Below are 21,120 nucleotides of genomic sequence, written 5' to 3' on the forward strand. Positions count from 1 at the left end.
GAAGCCCCTGCCCCTGGGCTTGGTTGCACCCCCCTCATAATAAATTCGTAGGGAGCACTTTCTATATGTTAAGACCTAGGTGCATACTTTAAGCAGATTTTTGTATGTTTGTTTCTCTTAGCAACCCAGTTAGTTAGGCACTATTGTTATCTCAATTTTGCTGATGGAGAAATTTAAACACCAAGAGACTGAGCAACTTGCCCAAGGTCTGGCAGTTAATAAGTAGCTGGAATTTGAACCCAAGCCAAATCTGCATGCTTAACCACTACATAGGATGCCTCCATGCACCCAAAGTCCTTAATGCTTTAGATGTAGCCTAACAGTCTCATAAATCAGAGTTTCAATCAGAGTCTCTCCAGGAAAACAAAACCCACACTAGGTAATTGAATAGAGGAAATTTAATATGGCAAAGTACTTATAAAAGTGTTGGAGCTAGAAAAGCAACCAGGGGAAGGTGAGGCAGCCCTAAGATTCCCAACTGCCACTCCCGGGGGTAAAAGGCAGGAGGTGTTACTGTCAGGCCACCTGGTAGAAGATGGAACCATAGTGGATTTATAGTGACAGATGTTGAAGGGGCCGCCTGAACCACAGAGAGGACAAGAAGCACCCTTATTTATTTCTTTACCCATGTAATAGGTTGAATAGTGTCCCTTGAAAATTCACATTCACCTGGAACCTAAGGATGCAGCCTTATTTGGAAATTCAATGACTAGTGTCTTTACACAGAGAGAACACAGAGACTAGGGGCCAAGGTCATGTGAAGGTGGGGGTAGAATTGGAGTGATGTGGCTGCAAGCCAAGGAACACCAGGGACAGCTGGTGCCACCCAGGGCTGGAAGAGACAAGGAAGGACTCTTTCTTAAAGCTTTCAGGGAGCATGACCCTGCCAGCACCTTGATTTCAGACTTCTGGCCTCTAGAACTGAGAGAAAATACACTTCTGTTGTTTTAGGATCCCCAATTTATGGTATTTTGCTTTGGCAGCCCTAGCAAACTAACTCAACCCACTTTCCTCCAGTCTTCCCTAGTGCCTCCAAACCTCACCCAAAACCGTTGGGAGATAGTGTGTGTGGGAGGATCTCTGTCCCCTGCAATACAGAGCTAGGAAGAAGGGTCCAAGAGCAAGCTGGCAATAACCAGAGCACTGTGGAAGGGGTGCCATACCAAATGACACGGCCGGGAATTAAGTCCATGAGGTTGGAAGGAAAAAGAATGAACATCAGAAGCCTTGAGCAGTCTCTTCATAGGCCTGACTGTTGTTATCAAAGGATTGCACGAGTGGGGTTCCTCCGTTGCTAGTGGGAGTGGGGGGTTCTTGAGATATCTCGAGAAAAAGAATTATCTGAGACTCGCAGAAGAGAATGAATGCTTTTTATTTATGTGGAATTATGTTCCTCGGCTTCCAAAGTCCCATTTCTCTTAATCCAGTCCTGGAAGATGTACAGCTGGGGCTTCAGCAGAGCTGGAAGCAAAGCCAGTGTCCAGAGTTCCCGCTACATGGTGGAGCTAGATCTGATGTAGCGTAAGGCTAGTTAAAGCCCATTAGTCAGTTGTATGAAGCCCACACATGGCTGTGGGCCACGTCGGCGAGTGCAAAGCATGCGAGCCCACGAGCCAGGAGCACCAGAGAGCCAGGACGGCCAAGAGCTAAGAGAGCAAGAGCGAGAGCTCCCTTTGCTCAGCAGCTCATGAACCTCAGATGTCGTACCCTTGCGGTGACTGTGCCTATTCTGGCCAGTGACTCGCTCCCAGGTGAGACTGACAGGCAATTACCTTCCAACGTCACCCAGACCTTACTGGGCATGCATCTAAATTGCAGCTTCCCTTTGCCCCTTTCCAGTTATTAATTAACAATCAGGTTATTACAATAGTACCAACTGATACAGCAGAAACCCTAAAGTTGGCTAGTCTGATGGGGTCCCCATGGGTCAGAACAGCAGCCAGTGACCTCACCAGTCATGTATAGGCGTCCTTCCTGGCAGACTCAAAATTGAGATCAAGACACAGGTATGAAATGCGCATGCGCGGCCTGCTTGCTCTAGGAGGAGGTGGGTCCCCCCAACACCTGAGTAGCAGCTGCTGCACTCTCCTCTCCCCGTTGGATGTGATAACTTTCCCAACAAATCAATTTGCGAAACAATTGAGAGAAGGCAAGGCTCCCTTTGTTGAATCTTCAGATAAAAAAGAGGATGTTTTGAATTTGACAACCAATCTACCTTTAATCCTATCAGGAAATAAACCCAAATCATAATCTGATGTGTAGAAATTGCAGAGCTTCTAAGGGAACTCACTTTCATCTCATCCCCTGAGGCAGAGTGGGTTTTCCTCTTGTCATTCATTGGTATCTGTTTCTACTCGGGATCATCCACTTGCTGTATTGTGTTTTCCTTTTAGATTCTGTGTTATGTTGTTCTATTGTTTTAATATAAGATCTCTTTGGTGCTACGTTTCTTAATTAGGAGAGACTCCACCCTTAGATAAGAGTTTGTTTCTTACTCACTCTCACCTTCTGATTTCTTTCTAATTCATATTTAGCCACAGGAGTGAGTTACTTGAAACACTAAAAAAGAAAGGACAGTGGTTTGTGGATTTAAATATTTGTATTTATCCATGAATTCTAAAAATGGATATTATCAGAGACACTAGCTACTAAAATGCCATAAGCCATTGCCCTGATGACCCTCCCTTGGAGCATTATATCTAGTGATTCCCTAAGTCTCAAGGAGACCAAGTGATTTACTTCCCAGAGTAGCTAACCAATCACATCACACATTGATCTCCTGGTTCAGTGGGCCTGGGCCATGGATGCAGCCAGTATTTATTTATCATAATACCAGATTCCATCATCTGAGCATGATCTTCTTCCAGGCATTGTATTAAGGATTTCCATATGCTATTTTAAACCATCAAAAATAAATATTACTATCTCCATTTTACAGATGAGGAAACTGAGATTCAGAGTGACTGAAAATCTTGGCCAAGAACACACCTCTGTGTGTATACATCAGTACCACACAAGGAGCAATACAAAGACAGTGAGAGCCTTTGAACTTGGCATCTCAGCAGTCATTTAACCACTCACATTCAGAGAGGTAGACAACAGAGCAGTCAGGGGTTAAGAGCACAGGGCTGGAGTCAGGCAAACCTAGCTGTGAACCTCTTCTCTGCCCTTTGAAAAACTGTATAACCTTGGATACGTGATAAGCATCACACTCTTTAATATCAGCTCTAGGTGACTTCACGGCTTTGCATTTGTTTCCTTACCTGTAAAATTGAGTCAGGAGGTGGTGAGGGTTAATGATATAATAATATATGTCAGGTACACACTTCAGAAGCAGACGTAGGTTAGATATTCCAAGTGATTATTAAATTATGACTCAACAAATATTTGAGTATGCCTAATACGGTGTTAAATAAAAGGGAGAGAAAAGTAAATATGACTTGCTATAGATAAGGAGATGAAACGAGTCCACAAGAAAGGAAAATTCCCAATGCAAATAAAAACACAGGATGCACTTAGATTAATAGTAAGTACTATGAAAGCAAGAGTCCCTGTGGGTGGAGATGGTGAGAGACAGATGTGAGATTTGAGCTGGACCTTGGAGGACCTTAAGGTCATACTGGTGAGACTCAAATGTGGTCTGCTGACTTGCTCTGGAATGGAAATCAACTACATTGTCGAACACGTTGTCTAGTTCATCGGACAGTTTTTCGATATAAGACTTTCTCAATGAAGGAAGCAGTGAACTGGGTTAGATTCTGCCTCAGCCCCCTTACCCTGCCATGGAAACATAATGGGTAGTTTGCAGACCACCTCCTTTGAGTAGCATTGGTTTAGAACACAGGTCAGCAACCTTTCTGTGAATGGCCAGATAGTAAAAATTTGGGGGTTTGTGGGTCACGTGGACTCTGTAGCAACTATTTAACTCTGGCGTTATAACGAAAGAGCAGCTACTGATGATACTTAAGCAAGGCCATACGTAGCTCACAGGCCATTCCTTGCCAACCCTTGGTTAAGATGACTGGGAAGGAGGAAAGACAGTCTTCTAGGTAAGAAGAACAGCCCTGGCTGGTTTGGCTCAGTGGTTGGAGCATCGGCCTGTGGACCGAAGGGTTGTGGGTTTGATTCCCAGCCAAGGGCATGTACCTGGGTTGCAGACTAGATCCCTGGACGGGTCAAGGCACATGCGGGAGGCAACCAGTGGATGTGTCTCTCTCACATCGATGTTTCCCTCTCTCTCCACTTCCTTTCCTCTCTCTAAAAATCAATGGGAAAAATATCCTCAAGTGAGGATTAACCAAAAAATAATAATGAAATTGTAGATCAAATTAAAAAAAAAAAAACAAGAACAGCCACTGACAGTAATCCTGGACAAGCCTGTATACAAAGAGTAGGCAGTTCAAGTTCAGGGGACGTAATCCATCACTCTGAAAAGATAGAAATAAAATCTTGATGGTAGACTAGACCTAGGTTTGGGATTTAGTCAAATGCCAAGCTCTGGGCATCACATTTTAGGCCAGAGCCAACTGTGACAGGTGCCACCTATCCTGAGGTTCAGGGACGGAGGTGCGCAAGAATAGTGTGTGTGTACAGCTAAGGAGAGTCCAAGCTCTCCAGGAGAACTGTCAGATAAAATCAAAGCAGAGCAAAGCTGCCTGTCTCCATTTGCTAGGCCCTTTGTTACTATGAAAAGGCACACGTCCTGGGGCTGAGCTAAGCTCCCCCTGCCTACCCAGAACATGGAGTAATTGGGTATAAACACGTGCATTTGTGCAAAGCATTCTGCACAGAGGAGGCAATCAATTATTTATCAAATGGGCAAATTCATTACTTCTAAGCCCACAGGACAATGTCTAATTTGTCTGCCATTAGCAAATGACTCCTTGCTATTAATCTGGCCAATATATCTATTATCCGTCCATCCATCCACAGTCACTCAGCAAGTCACTGCTGTGGTTACAGATTTTGGTCTCACACCCAAAGAGTCAGTGCTGAGGCCAGAATCCCAGAAAAAAAGACATCAGTAGCGTAGGGGGAGCAAGGTCAGCCTAAAACACGCGAAGTCTGCAAAAAGACACCGTTGGAGCTTCGCCAAGATGGGCCATGGCTTTGGGGGCATTTCCTAACTAGATCCGGCAGGGGCTATTCATTTAGGGGCTTCATATCAAAGACTTCAGGGCTTGCCGGCTCCCAGTGCCCTGGGATTCCTCCTCTTATCCACCACCCACCACGGGGGAGGCAGAACTGAGCCACAGCCGTGCACGGAGGCTGCTGTAGACGCTCGACATGGTCTGTGGCCTTTCTTTTCAGGCAGAGGGACTGGGCCACTGGGAACTTTGCAGCAGGCCCAACTTTGCAGATAAAATTGTTCTTCAAAATTAAAGAACCCTGTGTTTTTATGTTTAGTTCCATTTATATGTGTTTGAGTGCTGTGTGTGTGTGTGTGTGTTTTAGGGGGAAAGGCATGTATATTGTAGCCTGTTCCATACCTATCACTAACCAGGGACTCTTTACCAGGAGTCAATGGCTGGAGGTATAGGAGGGTTTATAAACCTCCAGATATTTTGCACAAAATTGAAAAGACATGCTGCAGAGCCTTTACCAGATTCTCAAGGGGGGACTGAGACGGAAGGGAGACCAGGAATCCTGGCTCCAGAAGGACTTGGCGACTGACTGCTCGAACCCACTCCCCCAGCCATTCCTGATCTCATTTCATATAATGCCCCAGGCTTGGCTGTTGCCAGGATGCCCTGGCTGGCTGCTGAGAAGGCAGGCTCTTGTCTGAGTGAGCTCTGCCACCTACAGCACGCAGCCCAGCAACGCCGCGGGCTCCGCAGCAGAAAGCTGAAGGCTCTGCAGTGTGAATGCGGGAGAGCTGCCCGCCCAGCCCGAGCCCTCCGCGGGCCGAAAGGGCTGGGGGGTCCTGATTAGTATTCAGAGATGTGAATTCCTTTGGGCTGCCTTACAGCCATGGGAAGAGATCTTTACATGAAAGGAGCTGGGATAAATCCTGGGGATTAGCACCTGAAAAAAAGTGTTGCCCAAAACCCAGAGAGGGAAGGCCCTGGGAAAAAGAAAGAGTGAGCTCCTGGGTTCTCACAGTAAATGCGACTCTCCCGTTTCCCAGTGTGCTCGAGGCTCCCAGGTCCACAGGTGGGATTTCCTGAGGCTCGTGAAGTGTAAACACGGCAGGTGCTTAGTGTGCTCACGTCATTGGGAAGGGACCTGGACACTTTCTGAAGACAGAGACTGTGCGTCAGTCTCATCATTGGGTCTCCAGCCCCCAGGGGTGCTGGACGCTTAGGAGGAAGTTCAATGAATGCTTTTGATCTAAGTAATAAAAACTAGGTTTGTTTTGCAATCAGTGCTGTGCTTGCAAACGCATAATCATAATGTCACTGTTTGTTGGATATATTATCTCAAATTCTCACAACCACATCGAGATAGGTACTGTTTTGCAGGTGACACTGACACCCAGCCCTAGTAAGTGGCTTACCCAAAGACACACACCCAGTGACAGTCAAAATCCACACCTAGGCCTCTGGGCTTCGAAGTCCATGCTTATCCCACTCCACCCAGGTGCTTTCCATCCATCATAAGCTCATTTCTCAAGAGCAGGGACTAGACCAAAAGGAAATGGTTTGAAAACCTTTTTAACTTTTTTTCATCAAAAAGTATGTTTTCCTAGTCCTTAGACTTTCTCTGAAAGCTGTGCTTACTCTCCCAGCTTAAATGTAAACATCGTCTGACGCTGTCTGAGTCTAGGGGTGGTTCTTCTTGGATGGATAATCCATTCTTAGCTCGATTTGTAGAGGCGACTGTGGAATCCTTCACTCCGTTTGGTCCCAGTGTCGGTGGCTGGGGAAGACGGCAGCTGGCCTGTACCTTGCACATACTTTGATTCCAGCGAGGGATTCTTAATAGAGAGATAAACACACACAGTCTTTATAGAGTTAACTGCACGGTAATCCACCCACTTTCACAGGCTTTTCCTTATTAACAATGTAGGTTTCAAAAAGGAGTCCAAGGGGAGTGGGGAGACAGACAAGATTGAAGATGTATCTTAGCTCATGCAGAGCTCGTGGCCGCACAGCCTGGTTCACAGGTTGCTGTTGGCGGCTTTGTCTCTGCCTCACTTTGTGCTTGTGTTGGTCGGGCTTGGGAATCTTGCTCTCGTCTTCCAGAGAAGCTGCACATGGAAGGAGATTACAGTTGGCGCTGAAATGGAGCGAGTGGTCTGGCAAAGTTTAGATCATCCACAAGTAAAAAGGGCTGAGGGGTTTTTCTAGATGAAGGAAATCTTGATGATCATGGGTAGACTTGAGAGGAAAGGAGAGGCATGGAAAGGGTGGGGAGTAAGAAGAGAGTGAAATCTGAGCTGAAAACCGTGGCATTTGTGCATGTCTTACTGTCTATGTTCATCTGTCATAAAGCCCAGCAAGTGTAGGACAGTGGACCTCAAGCTCTAGTAGCATTTGCCAGAATTAGCTGGAAGTGTGTGTGTGTGTGTGTGTGTGTGTGTGTGTGTGTGTGTGTGTGTTTTAAATGCAAGTCAGGGCCCCACCTCCAGACCCAGTGAAACAGAAAGGGCAGAGCCTGGACATCTGCATTTTTAATAATCAGCTCATTGGGTTTTTATGGAGATGTTCCCAAGAGCACACGTTGAGGAACCCTGGCAAAGAAAGATCCTCCAGTCTTTCTAAGAATCACTCCTTAAATGCACCCATTCATTTGAGCCGAACCTAGGAACACAGGGATGAAAGGCACAGTGTTGGCATTCAAGGAGTTCAAGGTCAAGTGGGAAATGTCGGTAGACTTGGAAGCAGATGGTTACAAAGCTTAATGAGTAAGTTCATAGAGCAGCAAGGGCTGGGTGCCGTGGGAGAACCGAAGAGGGGCACCGAGCTCAGCCTGCACGGGGCAGAGAGTGGCGCAGAAGTGACTTTGTCTGCAAGGCTAAGGGGCCATTAACCGGGAGGGGGGCAGAGAATTCCAGGTAGAGGGCACCCAGCGGACAAAAAGCAATGGGGCCTCTAGGGCAGTGGTCAGGGTGAGGAAGGGCAGACGGGAAGGGCCGACTGCATGCCTGCCTTTCGTAACGCGACGTTCTTGCACGCGGAGGGCTCGTGCCACTGTTTCTGTCCCTCTAATTGCGGCAGCCATGGATGCTCATCCCAAGCCATGGCCTTTGTCCTCTTAGACACTCAGTGCAGCGGCATTCTGATAAGTTTCCAACCGAGAAGGAATTCGGAAAGTCCGAGGCCATCCGAAATGGATTTACCTTCTTGTTTCACTCATTATTAATCTTTGTCATCAGATATCCTGGACTAAAAATAAGCTGAAAAATCTATCCAAAGGTGACTGCATGCAGAACCACGGAAAAAGCTCCCACACCGAGCAAATGCCAGCGTATATTACTGGCATCACCATCATGTGTAAAACACAAACGAGTACATAAAAATATTCGTGTTCATCATGGGCCTTTGTAAGAATTAGGATCCAAAAAGTATCCGCAGTTGCCACTTTGTTCTGTCAAGTTTCAAAGACAGCTTTCACTGCCACATAATCTCCATAAACCAGCTTTGTAACTCACAGTGGGTGGTTTTACAAACAGGAACAACAGCAGAGTAGAAATCAGAGCATGCTGTGCTCCCAGGCAGAGAGCTTTCTTCTTTAACCAGAGAGAATCATTTCATTTCAGAATAGAGCTGCATGGCCACCCAACTGTCTGGACAGACTGTGTGTGCGTGTGCGAGCACATGTGCGTGCGTGTGAAAATCGCATTCGGCTATAATGTGATATTATAAATGACAGTAAATTAAGTGGGTTTTATCAAATGCTGGTAATATTTCTTTCCCTCCAAACTTGTATCGAGAAAATCAAAACCAGGGGGAGTAAGAGAAAAGTACCCTTCAGCTTCCTAATTGATTCCAGCTGCTCCCATTGTTTATTGCGAATAATATTATCAAGTAGTGAAACGCCCGCGCCTTTGAACTTCTTGCAGTTGTGTGTAATACTGGAGCCAATGCAGGAACTGATGTCGAGACATAAAACGTACAACCTCAGCCCCCGAGACTGCCTGAAGACCTGCCTGTTTCAGAAGTGGCAGCGGATGGTGGCACCTCCAGGTACGACCACTGTCTTCACTCTGTTCCAACTTCACTTTCTGGGCCTTCTTCTGGGGACAGGGAGATGTGAAGAGGAAGGAAGTGATCACAAATTTATCAGGAAAAGGAGTTCACCGGGGGCACGCTGACCGGGATTTTGGACTGATTTTGGATGTAGAGGCATTGGATTGGTGGAAGGCAAACATTAGGAGTCATCTCCCATCTCCTCACTTGCCAGATTAGGACCTGAGACCCAGGCAGGTAAAGTGATTTATCTAATGTTACTAAGAAGGTTGTTGGCAAAGCTGAAATCAGATCCCAGGTGTTCTGTCTCTCAGTTCAGTGGTTTTCCCACTGGACAAGACTGCTGGCTTCTCATGCCAATTGTTACATTGTTACTATTTATGAAATGATAGAAATGATAAAAATGGAGGGAGGAAGAGGGAAGGAAGCAAGGGAAGGGAGGGAGGGAGGGAGGAAATCTTGTTTCTGTTTTAAGATATATAATATCAAAGGGTACTCTGGCCACGAAGAGAATGCATAAAAGACTCCATTCCCCTCGCATCCCTAGAATGCAGTGTAGATAATGGTCTCCTGCTGGGGTTCTGAAATTACTGCTCCAAGTTATCATTAATTGTCTTTCAATCTAATACATTTTCACTCCCAGGCATGTGTTGAGCCTCGTTGATCATAAAAGCAAAATGTATCCATTCGCTAAAAATTATTTTTTAAAGAGTAATTATTAGCACAAGGCATATAGCTTTTTGAATCACAAAATATAATGGCACCTTCCCCTGGTAATCGGCCAGGGCTTTTCTATAAAATGAACATAGCAGATATAACTACATACATATTTAGCAAGCTGAGGAAATGAGCATTATTTTACACAGAATAGTTGCATCCCCATCTTAGGGGAATTTTACACATTTAGAACATTACTTTTTTAATATATTTTTATTGATATCAGAGAGAGGAAGGAAAAAGGAGAGAGATAGAAACATCAATGATGAGAGTCATTGACTGGCTGCCTCCTACACGCCCCCCTGCTGGGGGTCAAGCCCAAAACCCCAGCATGTGCCCTGACTGGGAATCAAACCATAATCTCCTGGATCATAGGTCAATGCTCAACCATGGAGCCACGCCGGCTGGGCTAGAACATTATTTTTCAAATATATAACATGAGCTTAAGTTGGCCTCATTCTCTCAGTATCAATAAGCCTTTACAGAAAAAAAATATTCCACTCAGTGCTCTGAGCACCTATATTTTCCAACATATGCATATACAACTCATATATCGTTCATTAATTCAGACATTTATTCAACACTTATTTATAGAGCCCCTACTAGGTGCCAGGCGGCACTGCTCCAGCCACTGGGGGCACAACACTGAATAAAAGTCACCATCCCAGCCCTCACAGACCTTCCATTCTCTTACTGACTCCTCATAATATCACCTTATGAGGTATTTATTGTTATTCCCATTGTTCATTATGGGGCCCGAGGTTTAAGTTTGCCAAAAATCAGTTTCACAACTAATCAACGAAGGAGGCCTGTGTCACAATAGGTTTTATGTCTCCCAAGTTCATGACTGTGTTACCATAGCTACCTACTAACAATGGACATAATCCAGAGTATGCAATTTAGGTATATCTCCCTCAAATTTCATGAAGAAAGTATAGATATAAAAAAAAAAAAGTATCAGATTTCAGTTCTTGAGGTCAAAGGAAGAAGATGCTTGTCAGGGGAAACCTGGATATTTGCTTGACTTTAGAATATGCTACTCAACTCTTCTGTAACCCCCTGAGCTAAAACAATTCTATTCCCTTGTTTCCTTAACCTTCAGAAAAAGCACCCATAGCTCTCTATGAACAGGGATATTGGGCCCTTTGATGAAAATACTTGAGCATAAGAGAGAAAATATTTCTGAAAGAAGAAATGGTATATAATTAGGAACATAATTCTCTTCATCTTCATCAAAAGTCATTTTACCCCTTAGTCTACTTAGTAGACTAAATGATCTTTGAAATGAGCCTTAAAGGAACTTCTCCCCATCAGAAGCTACAAGGCACGTAGTTTCAGAATAGCCCTGGCTTATCTTCCCTCCATCAGAGCTGAGTCTCCAGCAGGGTTAGCAAAAAGTATGCTCTTACCTGCCATTTCCAACTTATTTAGTAACTGCCTAGAAAAGGCTTTCGAAGACTAATCATTTACAAGACAAAGATGATACTATTAACGAGTTAATAAGAGGTGCTATGAATATAAAATAGTTATGACATAAATCACTTTAAAAATAGAAAATAAGAATATGGAAACACTGAGTAATGCTCAATGCATAATAAATGAATACATAATATTCCTCTTATCATATATTACCATGAGTTCCTATATTTTCATTAAGATGCTACCCATTCTTCAGGTGTAAAATATTTCTGTTTCTAAACAGGCCTTTCTTGAAAAGGTCTAGTTTCCCTTCATTAATATGCTGGCTGTAGCACACTAAGTCCTTTATTTCCCCAGGAATTTTTTAATTAGTAGCATTCTTTAAATATTAGGGTATAAACCATGGAAGTTGGGAACCACATTAAGCTTGGGACACCCTGAGTTTTTCATTCGTGGCTGATAGAGCTGGCACTTTCTATTCTTTTTAGTTGAGCGTTTCAAGGTGTAATAGAGCTGAGATGCAACATAACAGTTGGCCAGTAGGTGCTGCTCTTACACACTGGCTCACTAATATAACCAAGTTTCTACTTTCTCTCGCACCTTGGAGGCCCCCTAGGGATCCCAGAACCCTCCTTTTGTTATAACAAAAAAGTTAAACCAGAAAAAAAAATATTTTCCCAAATTTTGTAATGGTAATAATCCTTTTAAATCAACTATGAAAGTCGTATTTATAGCTCACCCCTAAAATATATTAATAGATTAAAGACATATGTATGAAATTAGAAATAACAACTAAGTACAAATCATTTTATCTAGCTAGAGAGGAAAAGAGTTGCATGCATTTTGTGCTAAAAAACAGCCAACAGCTGTCTCCCTTTATTTTTTGTCAAGTTAAAAGAAATGGAAACAATGTAAAGAGTCTACTTTTTTTCATTTACAAAAACAGCTGCAGAGGGGTAGTATCTGGTGGTTGTCCTGGACCCGATCCTTCTTCCCTTTTCCTTATTGCAGCAGAACCCACAAGGCAGCCGACAACGAAACGGAGAAAAAGGAAAAACTCCACCAGCAGCACGTCCAACAGCAGCGCCGGCAACACCGCCAACAGCACTGGAAGCAAGAAGAAGACGCCGGCCGCCAACCTGAGTCTGTCCAGTCAGGTACCTGTAAGTCTCGCTTTCCTTTTAGGCCCGAAATCCTGCCTTTGCCTGTCTTGCAAGTCCAGGGGCCCACATTCCAGTCTCTTTTAGCTACTAATACATGCTGGGCTGGTTGGGGTGGGAAAGGGGGAGGGGAAGGCAGGGCTGGGGTGGGGGGTGGGGAGGAACTCTGCCATGGAAACCTTCCCCCGCGGACTGGGAATTGGAAAGGAGCATTACGAGTCTGTGCTGCAGTGGGACCTGAATTAAAAAGCCATCAGAGTCACAGACAGGAGATATGTCACTTAAGGTTTAATTAAAATATCACTTAGCGGCGTGCCTCGTGGCATATAAGGGGCTCTCGGCACCATCAGTGAGACCTGTGCTCCCCTGGAAATCAGCCCCTGGCGCCCAGGCTTCTTACTGTAATTTGGCTGGGCCTCCCTGACGTGGGTGCCCCTCTTATTTTGAGACCTTTGTAATTAACTAGGCCACTGAAAGTGCAGCTTAGTGAATTTCACTTTGCCCACTTCCCCAGCTTAAGGGGGGGTCAGCCCTGGTTAGATCTCCACTCTCTTGACCTCTGGACCCCTCTCTTTCATTTCTGGGTCTTGACAAAGGAAATGGGCCCTTCGGAAGGGGGCGTCTTTGAACTCCAAAGCTGACAGCTGAGGGGTGTTCCCAAATAGTGCAGACTGTACAGTCACCTTCTCCATCCTCTGTAATTTCTTTCCCAGTTCTGTCCCTTCTGCCTAATTTCTTCCGAATTCCTCAGCCTAGTATTAGATCATTTATCGCTTTTAAATTGTTTATGTTCCTTTAAGCATCTGTTGTCCCTTCTCCGCACCACGATTACGTGTGGGCTGTCCTTCTCTGCCGCCTTTGTCACATCGCCTTCAGCAGGTGTTCGGCTGTCACTTGAGTCCCGACACTGTCAGTGGATCTCCAGCACTTTGTGGAGATCCTCTGGGTACCGTGTCTTGGGCAACGCGCCCTATTTATCGCCTCCCTCAGCCACCGCGGGCGCACCTTTCCCTCTCTCACTCCTTCCCTCCTGGTCTGCTGTCACCCCTCGTGTTCTGATTCTGCCCCCTCTCTCTCCATGAGAGAGGAGACCTTTCTTTCATGGCGATTCTCCACTTCTAAATGTCTCTTTCAACCCCGTCCCCACCCATCCTTACTCACCTCCCACCGGTCAGTCCTCTTTGGCCAACAGCAACCCCCTCGGCGCCTGAGATCACTGGGCCGCGGGGCCTCTGCCGTCCTTCCCAGGCAGAGGGTGTGGTTTGCACTCATTGGAAGGAAGGGGTGGCGGATCCAGGGGCCAGCCTGTAGGGAAGGTACCGCTTTCATTTTAAGACCCCTAGGATTTACAGTCCTTAAGTAATGCCAGAGTCACCTCTGGGGTTTAACTGGGCTATCACCCCTGAAGAGTCGGGGGGGAAATATCAGAGGAGAAAAACTGAATTGAGTCTTTTTATTAAGGTACCCATAAGTTATTCTCACTCCAGGTTACATTGGAAAATGCATAGAGAAAATGCCCGGTATAAATAAATCCCCCCTGAAGTCCACATAAGTAGTTAATTTATTCACCTAATCCTGGAGTTTTAGAAACTAACATTTGTTAGTTTCATCTAAGAAATGGGAAAAGTGCATTCCAGAGAATTCTGGGACTCTGACGTAGCTACTTAAAGGCACAGTGGCCGCAAGAATTCAGATCAGTTCGACCAGTGATTTCTGAGCTCCTACTATGTGCCCCACTCTATACTAGGTATTGGCAATACCAAGATTAAAATTAAATAAAATAATTAAGGAGCTCAACATCTAACCAAGGGACAGCAAAGAGGTTCCCTCTTTCCTGCCAGCTCAGCCCCCTGGTGGTGTCAGCTCCCAGGGTACAGGATCGAGAAGGATTCCGGGGCCTGGGCGAGGTTTGGTGGGCCACCCATCAGCGATGTCTGTCACAGGTGTAGAACAGCAGCATACGTGTGGATTTTGACACACCTGGCCTGGTCAGAATCATTTCCGTTTTATTTTAAAGAGCTCCCAGTTCATTTTGCTCCATCCTGCCCCTGACCTCCACTCCAACAACTGGATCTTAGTGGAAGATACCAGTGTCGAGAGGATTTTTAATAAGTTGAAACCCTTTGGACTTTGTGAGAACAAGGCACGTGCTGGAAAGTGAGGATAGAATTTCAGCACTATCTCCACACTCTGCAATTAAAGATTTTTTAATTATGTAAAACTTACAGATGGTCAAGAGAGGCAGAGAAGGCAACCAGGTTAGGAAAAGGTGCTAACTTCCATGCGCACTCTAATCGAACAGATGTTAAAGGATAAGCCTCGGCTAGTGGTGACCACATCTAGTTACCCTGTCCACCGAATTACCACCAGTTTGACTGCTTAAGTAGAAACGGGATCTGAAGACGTGGCTACCTCGTCCAAAGTCATAAACAGATTTGATGTGTCACCACGACCACAGCCGTGGTCCGCGTGGCTGTCGTGGCAGCAGTGGGCGTGTCTGGCGAGGACTAGGGTTTAATCCTTGGATTCTGCTTCTCACTCCATGAGCAGGGGCTAGGAGCGATCCCGAACTGCAGCCTCAACCCTGGGAGGGATGGAGACCTGTGTCATTCAACAGCAGTGACCCCTTCTGGCCAATTTAAGGAGAAGCATTGAGGGGCCCTGAAAGGAGTCACTTCCAGTCCTCCTCAGAGGTTGGTGGTCCTTGCACGGGGGATTGATTAGTGAGAAGATGTGACATGGGCAAAAGCTGGTGGCATCTCCAGGCCTCCAGCGAGGAGCAGAGGTCTGCCTTGTGGGGAGCCAAGGGCATATGGGTTACTCTCAGCTGGACCAGTATTGCCTCTTGGGGACACACAGATGGCAGAGATGGGAAGGAAATGCACTCTTGTTGAATGTCGGGGGGAATTTTTAAACATGTGGGGGTGGGGAAAATGTTGCCAACATCCCTAGTTCAAGGCCACCCAGAACATGCATGATGTCTCCATTCACTTTGCGTGAGAATAACTAATCGGGATCACTTGAGCAGAGAACCACTGTCCCACTCTAGGGGTTTAGGGAACCCAGGGTGAGACGTGTGCCGAATTACTAAATGGCCTCGGGTATCTGTGTACATATGAAGTCCTCAGCACCTGTCTCTTCTACAGCTTGCCATCTATGAATCACGCACACACATACACACAATTATGTACCTGGCTAAGGACATTTCTTACAGTCAGTAAGGCCACTGGCATCTCTCTGAAATTTGGACTGCTTAAAAATATCTGTGCCTGGACATCTTTTACAGCTGTTCTTAGAACAAAGATCCACCAAACGTGTTACGAGCCTATATCCGCCCATTGGAAGTGATTCCAATCACTATTTTCATAGTACTTTTCTTGAATGACTTATTTTCCGATACAATGAAGGCGTCTGGAGTGTTGGGAACTTTTTCCTAATATCACACTTACCTTGGCCTCTTATTTTTCTCTTTTTTCCAGTTATGCTTCCCTCGCACTCTCCCAGCCTCTCTTGATAACCTCAGATGCACGATACTAACGCACACCCACGTGGTGGGTTCTAACATTCTCCTGCCCAATGACACCCCACGCATGCGTTTTCCAAGCCCTTCAACGCATGCTGTACGTTAAGTCATGCAGTGAGGTTACCCCTCACGTCATCCTCTGCCTGGTCTTGCCCTATTTTTCCACCTACCTTTATCCTGATCATGAGCGCCTTCTCCTAATGGCCTGTAACCAAGCGGCACTTTTTTACCCTGAACACCCCCCCCCGTGGGTCATGTGGCAGCTTCCCCAGCTAACCAGATAACACTGGCACCTCTGTGGAGGCCACCATCTGTCTATAACCATGTCAGCTTTCTTGCCAATCACGTTCTGTGTCTTTCGCATCTCACCCTAAGCATCCTCATGAGTCTCCTAACATGTCAGCATCATGCCTGGCTTTTTGCTGCATCATAAGTACGTTCTTGGAAAAACACATCTGATTATCCTGCCAGTACTTTCATTGCAGTGTGTACCCAGTTTACATTTTAGGCATTTACTTCATCTGGGACATTTCTCTTTAAAAATCAACATTTATCAAATCACAACAAGTGATTAGCCAGAAAACACAGTTTGGAAACCTATTGATTTTTCTCCCCATAATTCTTGGGAGATCAGTCCATCAATCAAAGTTTTCCATTCCAAAATAATCCAGGAGTAATTAAGGGGTTTGTTCCATTGGCACCTTCAAAATTCTAGATGGGATCTGAGCGCCTCTGGCCCTGCTTGTGGCCTGACCATAGGCAGTATTCCACTCTGCTGCCCAGGAAAGCCCTCTCTTGCTCCAGTGAAGAGAATGTTTGCCCAGTCGTCTAGGCATTTCATCACATTTGCCTCCCTCCTGGGGATTGCACCCTTACATCTCAAAAGCATCTGGCCGGGTCCTGCCTTGCCCGGCCTCTCGGAAGCTGAGAGCAGCTGGCACTCTCCTGGAGTCACTGCGCTCTTAAGGAGACTATTGCTCAGAGCCTGCCCATCAGCCTCCACCTGACAGGTATCCTGTCCCATGCCCAGGTCACCCAGCAACCCCATAGGGTCCCCTTTGAGCAAAGAGGCTGGAGCTGTGCCACCCGTGTATACTGTCCTTCTGCCCCACACTCGTGCCTCTCAAGCGGTGGCCCCCAGGACACTCCAGTAGGTGGCCTGCTTGTTTGCAAGGAGGGACGATGTGTACTTAAAGGAGGGATTAGATGGATTCTTCTTTCACAAGTCCATTTCTGACAACTACCAGCTTCATCAGCGTAATTATAATTAGCTCTTCATCTTCCTTTTTACCGCACCAGCTGGACAGGCCGGTTCTCTTCACCGCCCAGATTGGTGGCGGGGTTGCCTGTGTGGGGATAGGTGACAGGCACCATGAAATAACAGATGGTAAATTCAGGGCTTGTTGGCAATCAGCAGGTTTTTGCTAATGACTTAATTAGCTATGCAAATTGTCAAATCAGTGTGAACATTGTTTTTATCGAAAACTTTACCCAAATTAATTACCATAATTAAGTAGCAGAATGTCGAGGATATTGGCGGCATGAAAGGGCCTGGCTGAGTGGAGGAAAGAGGGGTTCTGTCTTCTGTTAGCCTACACACCATCCTCAGGACAGAGAAAGCGCCACTTGGAACGGGTGGCGGGCACCTTGCAGAGCCGCATCCCCCCCATGTCCGCTGCCAGTTCCCAAAGCCCCTCATAAAGGCCCTAAATAAAGAGGGGCGCATTTTCGGAGGCACTGACCCAGCAGAAGGTCCCACAGCCCTCCCAGAAGTCCCCGGTGTCGGCAAGTTAAAAGCGTGGATTTTTTTAATTTTGAAAAATCCATTTTTTTATTTCTGCAGATTGCTAGCCTTGCTCGCCCTGCGGTGTCAGGCTGCGCACTCAGGACATAACCGCGCGTGGCCGGTGCGCGTCGGGAGGCGATGTTTATTTCCTGTAGAACCCAATTGGCACCTCGGCCCCGGCGCGGGGACGCGGCCGTGCCGTGCGCGCTGCGCTGCGCTGTGCGCCCCGGGCGCGCGCCTCCCCGCCCCGCCGCCCCGCCGCCCGCTAGCGTTAGGCTGAGCCCCCTGCAGGTTCCCTGTAATGATGTCGGCTGCTGTTCGCAGGACGTGATGGTGGTAGGAGAGCCGACTCTGATGGGAGGTGAGTTTGGGGACGAGGACGAGAGGCTAATCACTAGATTAGAAAACACGCAGTACGATGCGGCCAACGGCGTGGACGACGACGAGGACTTCCGCAGCTCGCCCGCGCTGGGAGACGGCGGCCCCTGGAGCAGCAAGCCCGCCGCGCCCGAGCCCAAGGCCGAGACCGCGCCGCCGCAGGCCTCCCAGTGACGCGCCGCGGGACGGGCGGGGAGGCGCCAAAGTGTCCACGCAGATCCCTGCTTCCAAACCGCAGCCATCTTAGCTCCTTCCTTTCGCTATTTTTTTTTTTATTTTTTTTATTTTTATTTTTTGGATGGAGAGGATCATTCCAGATAAGCCCCCGCGACCCCCTCCCTGGAGGCCCGCACAGGCCCCGCGGACACCTGCACTGGCCGCAGCGAGAGCGAGCGCGCGCCTCTCCCGGCCCCGCATCGACCACGCGCCCCTCGCTGTCCCCCCTCCGCGCTCAGGACCCCACCACGCGCCCAGCCCGGCGGCGGAGGACTTTGTAACATTGTAACATACTTTCTGCTTTTTTTTTTTTTTTTTGACTTGCATCTGAGAGTTTCTTGTTTCAGTAAAAAAAAGAAAAGGGAAAAAAAAATCAGCTTTTTGGAAAGTAATTTAAATGTACCTTTTTTTTCCCTTCCTGCTTCACCTTTTCTTTCATTGGGTAACAGCCAAGAGGGCCCAGCAGGATGACGGATGGGCAAGCTGGTGTCAATCGGTTCTCCAGCCCGAGTTGGTTCAGTCGAGCCCGAGCGCTGAAACAAGAAATGTCTTTTTATCATCAAAGACACCCAGGCAGGGTTTTTTTTTTTTTTTAATGTAAGAAAGACACTCGGCCCCCTTGAGGAATTTATGCATTTGTAAAATTGCTGTTGATCCGAATATTTTCCAAGCCATGTAATCCATTACTTTTGTGGGCAGTTTAATAAATCTGAAACCCCTTTGTGTTTTTTTATTGTATCTGAGTTGACTGTTGTTTCTTTTCAGCATATATTTCTTGTATAATATTTTGTAAAGCCCTCTCCTGGTTCCTTTATGGGGATTTCTTTTTTCCTTTGGGGGCAATGCCAGTGTATTTATGTGAAACTTTATAAGAGAACTAATTTTTCCATTTGCATATTAATATGTTCCTCTACACATGTAAAGACACAGTGGCTCCGTGTGTTATCAAACAGCTGTATTTTACGTATGCTTTACTGATAAGTGTGCCAATAATAAACTGTGTTAATGACCAAAGCCATGAGTCGGGCTGTTTCTGAGCACAGGCAGAGAAATCTGCCCACGATCATGAGAAGTGCTAAACTGGGATTCACCGCCCAGGCTCCGCACGCAGTGGGATTAGAAAACCCGTGCCGCCTTGGACCCAGTCTGGTTTCTTTGCCTGCCCACTGCAGTTTGCTTGCGCAGGAGCAGGCGTGTGTCCCCCGTGTGGGGTGGGGCCCTGTGCTGCCTGAGGACACAACCGTGAGGCAGGAGGGACTGTCCTGGAGGCAGCTGAGTGGAAGGGCAGCAGGTTCCGGGCTGAGCACTTACCCTGAAGCAAACAACTATTTCAGCCAATCCTCACCATTCCACTAAGTAGGCACGAATATCCCCATTTTTCAAAATCAATGCCTCGCTTGCCTATTTTTCTAAAAGATTTGCTCTACAGACAGTATGGAAAATTTACTGGACTTACTGGTTTAAAGAGCTTTCCTCATATTTTTCCCACTTCGTGCCAATGAGGAAGATGAGAGGGAACCTGTTAGCACGTGTGGAGTGTGCATTGAGTGCCTGGCAGTCTGAATTTACCATCTTGGCCAATTCTGGAAAGGTGGCGGGAGGGACAAGGTTTGAAAATAAAGTGAAGGGAGGACACCTGTCTTAGGCTGCGACTTCCCGCAGCAGAGCCTGAGAGCAGGATTCCGGGATACAAGGTTTACTGAGAGAGTGTTCAGGGGGGAAATATCTCTAAGGGAGTGAAGGGAGCAGAATAAAAGGAGGAAAGAGCCTAGGAGAGCTGTGGACTCAGGGAGCTACTGCCTGGGCCTGGGCCTGGGCCTGAGCATAGGCCTCACTGCAAAGGTGTCGCCTCCTGAGCTGGCCACCAGGCTTTGTGAACCTGTACCAGTCAGTCCCTGGCTGGGCCAAACTGGGGCGTGCGGGGGATTGTACCTTCAGAGCAGTGTGGATCCCGTCAGCTAAGGGCATTTCTGCAGAGAGACCAGCTAGAAGGCAACAGTCATAGCATCTTCACATGGGAGTTGATCACAGAGAGGGCATCTGGGCAGGACACAGTCTACCCCATTAAGTGACTTGCCCCATCTCATACCTCATGGGTGACACAGTTTGGATTTTAATTTGGATTTCCCTTGACAACAAAGCCTGGCTTCTTTCTAGAACATCACTGTGCTCCCTTAGAATATTAGCATTTTAAGGAAAAGGTATAGTATAATAGCAACAGAGCCAGAGAAATTACAGGGAAACAGCTACTCACTGCTTCCCCACTGCAAAGAGAGCTTCCAGGTTATCCCCAACCCGACCTCACTGTTTTAGGTTTTCTTTGATCAGTTCCTCCTCGATGTTCAGGTGGCATGTGCCTACGGAGGGGAGGCATTGATGGCGGATGTCTTTGGAAATAAACAGCTACAGAATCCAACAAAGTCCACAACTGGTCCGCGCTCACCTGCAGTTGCATCTTTAGCCCCTTGCACCCGATTCACCATCTACCTAGACTCTTCCCAATTTTCTGAACACACCCAGTGTTCATGTCACATGTGTCTTTACATGAGCTTCCCCTCTTGGAATGCCGACCCCACCTTCTTACAGAACCAAAGCTGTTCATCTAAAGTCCCCGCTTGATTCTCACGTCCCCGGAGGTGCCTCCGCAGCTCTGGTCAGAGTCTGTTCCCTGGGGCCCAAGAGCACTCGGTGCTTGCTTCCACTTTAGCACATTCCTTACAGGTTATGGTTGAACCCCCTCGCTGTCCCAACAGATTTTCCTCGGCCTGAACAATCTAATCATTCCCACTG

The 21,120-nt window shown here is 46.9% G+C and overlaps 1 protein-coding gene across 9 annotated transcripts in view; it reads left to right on the plus strand.

The window, feature by feature from the left end:
- LDB2 (LIM domain binding 2) overlaps positions 1-19,344 on the plus strand; it is a 306,321-nt gene extending 286,977 nt beyond the window's left edge. Inside the window, exons 6-9 of one of the 9 annotated variants that reach the window (XM_087828161.1) lie at positions 9,005-9,128; positions 12,279-12,430; positions 14,978-15,120; positions 18,061-18,136. In XM_087828161.1, the coding sequence (XP_087684287.1) occupies positions 9,005-9,128; positions 12,279-12,430; positions 14,978-15,082 (381 nt within the window). In that variant the 3' untranslated portion in view covers positions 15,083-15,120; positions 18,061-18,136. Of the gene's footprint in view, positions 1-9,004; positions 9,129-12,278; positions 12,431-14,977; positions 15,121-17,793; positions 17,986-18,060 lie in introns of those variants that run through there. The other 8 variants (XM_016199760.2, XM_016199761.2, XM_087828144.1 and 5 more) reach the window with 8 other exon arrangements.
- Positions 19,345-21,120: the final 1,776 nt, after the last annotated feature.

This window comes from Miniopterus natalensis, chromosome 1 (assembly GCF_054644295.1).
Source record: "Miniopterus natalensis isolate mMinNat1 chromosome 1, mMinNat1.hap1, whole genome shotgun sequence".
Lineage (NCBI taxonomy): Eukaryota > Metazoa > Chordata > Mammalia > Chiroptera > Miniopteridae > Miniopterus > Miniopterus natalensis.